At 37.4% G+C, this 9121-nt stretch overlaps 1 protein-coding gene across 1 annotated transcript in view; it reads right to left on the minus strand.

The window, feature by feature from the left end:
* SLC13A1 (solute carrier family 13 (sodium/sulfate symporter), member 1) overlaps positions 1–5498 on the minus strand; it is a 20370-nt gene extending 14872 nt beyond the window's left edge. The window contains 4 exon segments of the mRNA XM_009084073.1: positions 21–208; positions 2520–2656; positions 3423–3551; positions 5394–5498. Coding sequence (XP_009082321.1) covers positions 21–208; positions 2520–2656; positions 3423–3551; positions 5394–5492 — 553 coding nt within the window. The 5' untranslated portion in view covers positions 5493–5498.
* Between the last annotated feature and the right edge of the window lie 3623 nt (positions 5499–9121).

Genomic DNA, 9121 nt, shown 5'->3' on the forward strand with positions numbered 1-9121 from the left:
AAGCTGCACTGCATGCCTACCGTCCAGCTCCAGGGCTGGGTTGATGGAGCCATTAGAGCAAGACATCTCCAGCTCATCAGCTTCTGCTTCAGCTCTGATGATCTGCTGAGCTACAGCTTCTACAATTGGCATGACCATAGCAGCAGCAGTGGTGTTGCTGAGCCACATTGACAAGAAAGCACAGCTAACCATGAAACCCAGCATAAGCCTGGAATAGGAGAGAAGAATCTGTGACTGCTACAGGAACACCTTCTATCACCACTGTATTTAATATAAATGGAAAGCTTTTACAACAGGAAGCTTGAAACATCGAAAATTTAAAGCTTGTGACTGACTTTTAAGGAAGTTTATGAATTGAAATTATCTTGATCAAAGACACTGAAATTATCATATTTTAAAGGTTCAAATATGTTCTAAACTGAAGCACAAGCGAAAGAGCACCATGCATGTCACAAATTCAAATGAGAGTTAAAAGGACTATACTGCTAATACCATTCATCTTGCATTGTACAATCTATGTTAAATCCCTGGACTTATCACGTAGGTTGCAAGTCCCCTAGATACCAGTCCACTTGTTAAAGGAAGAAATATTAACCATTCAGTAAGTGGTACCTAGTTCTTAATCGGAGTGCCAAGACAAGCGTTAGGATTATTTGGGCTTCAATAAACATCATCTTTGATATCAAATGGGAAAGGGAAGGTCATTACAACATCTTAGCACAACTTACTACAAATAGGAATTGTATCTGTGCAATTCCTGATTGAAAAACTGTACTGACTGAAAAATCAATCATTCCATGTCATGTGGTGAAGCTGGATTGTGAATTTAGAATACAGGCCACAATGTAATTTTTAATTTTTCTTGGAGCTGTAAGTGTGAACAGTCCTCTTGACTTCCTGTCCCAAGGTGCTGGCCCTTCTCTGGACATGCTCCCGCATCTCAATGTCTGTCTTGTAGTGAGGGGCCCAGAACTCAATGCAGGATTTGAGGTGCAGCCTCACCAGTGCTGAGTACAGAGGACAATCTCTGCCCTGGTCCTGCTGGCCACACTAGTTCTGATATATGTTGTTTTCTATGGAAGAATGCAGGATGTAGAATCTATGCTATTCCACTTTCCCTGCTGCACCCCTCGACCTCTAATGCAGGAACATCCTACAGTGATATCTCTGCCTTGGACTGGGTCAGGTTCCAAAGTGCACAGGCTGACTGGGGACGAGAGCTAGCAGCAGAGGAAGGCTTTGTCATGATCAGGAATAGAGATGAGCTAGTTGTGAAGGATATTGTTTCCTCAGGGTTATAGCACTGTTTGTGGAGTGGCTCTAGGTATCCTCAACAACTGGCTGCAGGTTTGATGTCCACAACAATTTCCCCAGCACTGTTCAGCTTAGCACAGCACACCATCCACCTGTGTTCTCCCTTTCAATATTTCAGCCAAAAGGTGAGAATTTAGAAGTGATCAGCAAAAGAGAAGTTGAAATAACTCCACCTGCATAAGAACACAGCTAAAGATAATAGAAGGTAGTAGAACAAAAATATAAGTAGTGTTTTGTCAAAACAGAAAGCTACCAACTATCAAAAGATGCAGAACAAAATCAAATATATGTGATATTTAAAATCATGTCAGACAAATCACTCAGGAATAGAAATCATTTCCATGAGGTGTTATTAGTTAGATCACCTAGGAAGCACCTCATTTTTTGGACCCATGGTTTCTGTTTTTCTGACCTTTTACTTCCTGTCACTGTCTGCTTCCAGGCAAGGAGCCATGAGCATGATGTAGTCTGGGAAGCCAAACTTGCTCTACAGATCTTATCTGCAGCCTTACTGATGTGCTGACAGATGCATCTGTGGGCCTAAACCTTTTCTGCAAGTTGCAAAGCAAGCAAAGAGTTTTCACTTCATAAGATATATGTTGATAGTGAGTAAGCAGAGAGTGTGATTTCATTTCCCTCATAACCTCATCCAGCTGGGAAAGTTCCTATTCCTTTGAAATTTTCTCCATTCCTTTGATATTTTCTTCATATGTAGGAAAAAAATGTAAGTAAAGATGTTGTACTTAGTGTGTTTTTCCTTCCCCACCGTGTTTAGTTTTATGACATTTTTTCCTCACTCTGTGTTTGAACTCTTCTTGTATTTTGGGGAATGTCCAGAATTTTGAAAGCACTATTGAAATAAAAGTTAATAATAAGCATAACACAGATTTTATGTTGCAGGCACTGGGTATGAATGTTGTAACCACCATCAAGGAACAGGACCCTCATATTATTCATAAATCAATCATACCTTTTGTTCAGAGGGATCCTTATTATGAACAGAATCCCTGCAGGGAACTTTCAATTAGGATTTCAGCAAAATAACAAAGTGTCAGCTACAAATCAGTCATATCAATTCAAACATCAACTTTGACTAGAAAAGAGAGGCAGGATTTCTACTGTAGAAAAAGCAGTAGGCAATTATTTCTGGAATGCATAGCTTTCCACAAGCAGTATTGTCCTTCAAGACATTGTTTAGCACATACCATGCAGGGTTAACACCCACCAGCATCACCATTCTTAAAGCCACCCTTCTGTGGAAATTCCATTTTTCTATTGATGTTGCCAAACAAATTACTCCAATCAGCAGCAGATGAAATTCTTTAAAATAAGCAGATGCCACCTGAAATAATTAAAAAATAAATCCTGATTTTTAAAATTAAATTGTAAAATTCTGTTAGTATTTGGTATTATCAGCTTAATGAAAAAAATTCAGTAAGCTTTCATGTTGAAATAAATATTGATACTTTTTTTTGGCTTAAAATAAAACTGTTAACTGGAACTATTAGTTTCATTTAACCAAATGATGCAAGAGTAGATGAACTGAAGTGCATATTGTTTAAAACAAACAAAAAAAATAAGGTTTATGTTAGAACAACTTAAAATCATCAGTCAAATCTCACATACAAACTAAATCACCAATTAAATGTTGCTTTTATTAATTTTTTCATCTATCCAACAGATAAAATGGCTACTTTAAACACAGACTATGATTATCTGTGATATCATCTCTTTGACATGATGATATATACTCAGCATTTTGCACATGGGCTCAATGATATCATCTCTTTGACATGACAATGTATACTCAGCATTTTGCACATGGGCTCATTAGTGTGACATCTTGCCTCTGTGACATTAAAGATATTTTATATCTATCTAGCATTTTCCCATCAACTGGTGTCTAAGCACTGAATCAAAATCTAGAGAAAAAATGTTTAACAAATATGAACAAGTCCTGACGACAAAGCATGTGAGCAAGTCGTGAGGCAGATCTACGCTGACTGGCATTCATGGATTAGCCTGACAGCTTTCAAGATTATGTGGTTCTTTCTTTGGATTTTTATCCTTGAAATCCACAATATAAAAGAGAAAAAAAAAAGGGTTACCTGCTTGGATCCCATTATACCAAACAATGGGAACATAAAGGCAGGGAGCAAAGCTGAAACACCCAGTGGCAAAGCTTCTGTGAGCCAAAAAATGGCAACTACAAACAATGTGTATGCACATTCTGCTTCCTAGAATACAAAAGACACAAAAAAAAAAAAAATATGAGTTTATCATCCTGGAAAAGAGTCAGAATTCAAAAAGTCCAGCTATGTCACTAGAGAGCTTCCCCATACCTGGAAAATGTATGAGTCAAGGGACCTGAATTTAGGGTACTTACTGTGTGCTATTGGCAATCTTGCTAAAATATCTAACAGTCTGTAAAACAGTTCTAAAGAATTATTTCCTAAGAGAAAATAAAATTATTTAAATTCTACCACTTAGGAAAGGTGGGGAAAAAATCAGCTGCTTATTCCTTCAAGGACAAATAATCATATAGGTCATGCTGGAGCATACTCAGGCCACGAATTACCAACATCACAAACATTTTGCATCTGTAAGCAAAGCTTTAAACCTCTAAGAGTACTCACAGTCAATAATAGGTCAAATTTTGCCTCTCCTGTAATCGATGAAGTTTTGTCATCAGCATCAATAAGGCAAGGATATCATCTAATATAAAAAGCATTGTGCAAGACTGACAAGAAACACAGCTGTTGTTTTTAAGACTTGCAGTTTTTAGTGAGTGTCTGTTATTTAAACTCCTGAAAAACAGGAGTTTGTTCTTGGTGTTTTGTTTTGTTTTGCTTTTTTTTCCCAGGAGAATCTTCTTCAATGCTGCTGGTAAAATGCAGCTACAGCCAAATACAATGAGGTGAAGTGAGCCTAGTTTCTTACAGAATCCTAGAAATCTCTTTTATGTAGCTTTTGATTTATATTTCTACTTTTAAGGAAAATGGTTTGGAACTTCTAATACTACTGGTTAGGGTATGAAACTATTCAACAGCAGCAGAGATGGTTTGTATTGGGAAAAGAATAGCTTAATGAAGTGATTTTGGGAGCCTTTGACTGGAAAATAGCAATGTTAAATCTAAGCCAGTCAGCTATGGTTAGCATTTATTTTTGGTAGGAAGTTTTTGTATTAAACAATTTGATAATGTTAATTCACCTAGCAAAAGTTCATCTCACTTAAGTCCTACCACATTAAGAATTTTTCATTAATTTCCGATCAGAGAGGAAACTGATACATTGAAACTGTTGTGAAAGTGTAAAGCACATTGCTCTGTATCCACTATCTGTGATACAAGGACTTTTGAAGTGAACTTTGATGTATTGTCACACACCATATGTATAATGCACGTGATAACACATTACAGGAGAATTCCATTTCTTTCTGCTGTCATCAGAGCTATACCAAATAGAATCACTTATCAAATTTCTAGATAGCTGTTTCATCAGCTGTAAGTTGTCACAAGAATTAGTGACTGCCAGAAGAATTTATTTCAAGTAAAATAAAATTAAGTTGTCTTGCCTTTTCTCTATTTAGGAACCAGAGTGAATTTATCAGATCATTGATTTCAATAATTTCCTATCAGACAACTCAATATGTGACGGACTTAAAATTCTTCATCAAACAAAAATGCAATTGCAGCTCTCTTCCTGGCAATTCAGCTCCATTGTCAATCATACAGAGCTGTTTAAAAGTGTTCAAAATGTAATACTAAGGACAGGATTTTCACTCTAGTATAGATGTTAAATGAGAAAAACATTCCTGAACAAGAAAGTAAATACGTGATTCAGAGATTCACGCATCCAGCACCAAATTTTATGTTGAACCTGTTGTCTTCCCTAGAGCTCTATGCAAATACAGTTGACCAAAATAAATTAAAAAAAAATTCACAATGCAGACATCATAAATTCATTCAAGGTCCCTTCTAACCCAAACCATCTCTGATTCTGGGAATCTGAAAAAAGCTGGGAATCTCAGGCATGACATAGAGGTGCCAAATAATTACCTCTCAAAGCTGGTCACTTACTTTGGTTTTGATGATAAGTGGAAGTGGAAGTAAAAGCAGTGGGGTGAGGACAATGACCAGGAACCTTCGATAAACCAGGAGGTACCTAAGAATCTTCATGGTTGATGGCTGGTAGATGAACTTTCCTGCAGAAACTGCCAAAAATCAGGTCTGACTTTAAATAGCTGACTCTGATTAATATTTTTCCAAACTATCACCTTTAGCCATTGCTAAAGCAGGCCAGTAAAGCAAGTTAAAATTAAATCTTGTTCTTTATTGTTTTAGTGAGTTTATTAACAGTAGGTTGATAAGATAAGTGTTCATCATAAACCAAGGCTAGATGTCAGCCCTCTCAGGACTTTCTCTCCCTGCCCTTCCTCATAATAAGTTTATGTAATTAGAACAGGTTTTAGACAACTAGAAAATCAAAAAATTCAGGTGCTCTCCCAGTCACTGTTGACTTAAATAGGAAGTCAAAATATCTAACATATATAAAACATACGCTCAAAACCAATTGTGGCATTATGTGAAATCATATGCAAGATAATTTTGTTGAAAGAATTAAAAATTATTCATCTCCATCTGTCAAAATATTCAAAACTTGATAGGACAAGATCCTGAGCAACCTGACCTGAACTTTGCTTTGTCTTGAGAAAATGGTTGGACTAGAAGACTTGGAGAAGTCCCTTCCAGCCTCAGACTTTCTGTTCTGTTTAGAATTTGAAGTATATGAGGAAATACAGGTGGGTTTTTTCTTTATTTCTGGGCAGGGAGTGTATGATAGCTCAGCTTCTCTTCTCATGCAGAAACAGGATAAGGTGTTTTATGTACGTCATATATATAGCTTTGAGGAAAGCTAAGACCAGGACAGTATTTATATTTTATATGAGACAAAAGTTTTTTAAAAAAAGCTCTTTTGCCTGAGTTTTCTTGTTTTTCAGCAAAAGAAAACTTGTTACAGTCTTTGTAACACAACAAAATAGCATCAGACAAAGAACAGGAAAAGATAGGAAAGAGGCTTGTACACTATCTGTGGGTGAAGATCAAAAGGGAGAAGAACACACTGTTTTGTTCTCAGGATCTTATGTGAAGCAGAAACTCGGAAGAGGAAACAGAGGAAGGAGCCTTTGAGCTACCATCAGAACCATCCAAAGGCCAGGTAATAATGACAGAGTTTTGCTATCCATATAACTTTTTTGTTTATAAGAATCTCTTGTGTCAGGGTACAGACAAACCAAGTGATCAGGTTGCCAGTGTTGAGTACAAACTTTTGGTTTCAGGAAGGCAAGACTTTGGTTTTACAGAAGCAGCATTTCATATCTAACTGTCAGGAAGGAATTGACTGAAAATCCAGAGGTGGGAAATAAACTGAGGATGAAAGTAATAATGAGATAACTGCCTTTGCTACTGGGGAATTGGGAAAACTGATTCGACACAACCTAGGGACCTGAGAGTGTGACCTCCTGAGTAGATAATGTAAGAGATTAAAGATGTTCAAGTGAACTGGTTATACACAACCTAGGGACCTGAGAGTGAGACCTCCTGAGTAGATAATGTAAGGGATTAAAGATGTTCAAGTGAACTGGTTAATTTTGAAAAGAGCTGTTCTAAATATATCAGGACAAAACTTGTTTAAAGAGTCCAGACACAGAGAGCAGAGAGGGACAATATGGTACCTGTATTAGGAAAGCTTCAAATATACAAAAATGAAAAAGGAATTCTATAAGATCTGGAAAAATGTCCCATGTTTGAGGGCTGCTATAAAGGAATAACAAGAATTTAGACTTATAAATTCAGAAGGATTGTGATGTGAAATATATTTCAGTTGGAGATGTCAAAGAAAGTTTGTCTTAAAATGTCAGAACTAAGAAGGAAACAGAAGAGAGTAGAGGGATTTAGTAAGAAGAAGGGAAGACAAACTGCAGATAGTGCAGGAATATTCAACACTTTCTTCGCTTGAGTCTTCACAATGGTAAATGGCAGTCAATTAAGTTAATTTTAACATGAAAAAGGGAATACGCTATGGGCACAATGCTGTTGGGAGTGGTGAATACTTAGATTTAATATATGGTATTCAAATCAACAGTTCCAGATGAAATTAACCTATAATTCATGGGTAATAATTCATGCAGTAATCTGAGAACTATTTTAGAATATATTTGAATATATTTTCTTATGCCGTATATTTGAAAAACTGTGGAGTATTACAAGTTCCTAGAAAACTGTTCAGATATAAATGGAAATGAAATATGGCTAATAATTCACATGAACTCAATCTAGCTTTCTTTTTTTATCATTGTGTGGGACAACAAAGCATAAGAAATGCTTGACAGAGAGGAAAGAAAACTTCAGGTTATTCCAAAAGCTGATTTTTCCATAAAACAAAGGAAATTCAAAGGACTTGTATGAGACATCCAGTTATGGAGAATGAAATGGCAAGATGGGCATCATCACACCCCAGTAGCACTGATCAATAAGGCAGCAGACATGTCTCCACAGGTTACCAAAAAAAGAAACTCAGACAATTTTGACTGAGGCCCTGAACAACCACAGGCCATTGCACAAATCAGACAGCAGACAGTTTATACAGTAGCCCATGGGCCAGTCTAGACAGAACCAGATGAGAAAAATGTTCTCTATACATTTTACAGGGGAGATCCATAGACTAAAGGAATGATATCTGTATATATAGATAAAAATCACATGACATGAAGGAGAGTGCTGTTTACTAGGGTTGTATTGGATAGGGTAAGTCTTAATCATTACATACTTTTTATGGACTAAGGGGTGGAGATTGCACTGAGATGGATGGATTTTGTTCATAGCAGCCTTTAGGGTGCTACCTAAAAGGAGGTTGTAGCCAGGTGGGAATCGGCATCTTCTCCCAGGTAACAAGTGACAGGACAAGAGGACAAAAGTCTTAGGACAAAAGTCTTTTACCTTAGGACAAAAGTCTTAAGCTGTGCCAGGGGAAGCTTAGGTTGGACATGAGGAAGAATTTGTGAGAAGAAAGTTTTTTATTGTAAGGGTCATGAGACACTGGCACAGGTTGCGCAGGGACAGTGTTCAAGGCCAGGCTGGATGAAGGCTTGAGAAACTTGATCTAGTGAGGAGGTGTCCATGCCCATGGCAGAGGGGGCAGGTTGGGAGCTAGATTATCTGTAAGGTCCACTCCAACTCCTAAATTCTATGATTCTATGATTCTATGAAGAATTTCTTTACAGAAAGGGTGATTACACATTGGAATGGGCTGCCCAGGGAGGTGGTAGAGTGACCATCCCTGGAAATGTTTAAAGAAAGACTGGACCATGGCACTTAATGCCATGGTCTAGTCAAAATGGTGATGTTAGGTCATAGGTTGGACTCAATGATCTCAGAGGTCTTTTCCAACCTTATTGATTGTGTGCTGGTTCGTATAATGTGATCTTAAGGAAATGTGACTGGAAATGTAGATAACATGCCTGTGTTTTGGTTATTGCTGAGAAGTCCTTCCACAATATCAAGATGTTCCCACTCTGCCCTCCCAGTGAGCAGGCTGGGGATGTGCAAGAAGTTGGGAAGGGACGCAACAAAGGCAGCTGACCCAAACTGATCAAACAGGATATTTCCTGTCATATAAAATCATGCTTAGTAATGAAAACTGTGGGGCAGAGGTATTTTGGAACAGCAGACATTCGCCCTAATTGTGGAAGGTTGTCAGTGATTGCCTTTGTGTTACTTGTTTTATTTAATTTTTGTGTTCCTCTTTC

The sequence above is a fragment of the Acanthisitta chloris genome, unplaced genomic scaffold (genome assembly GCF_000695815.1).
Source record: "Acanthisitta chloris isolate BGI_N310 unplaced genomic scaffold, ASM69581v1 scaffold1070, whole genome shotgun sequence".
In the NCBI taxonomy this organism is placed as follows: Eukaryota; Metazoa; Chordata; class Aves; order Passeriformes; family Acanthisittidae; genus Acanthisitta; species Acanthisitta chloris.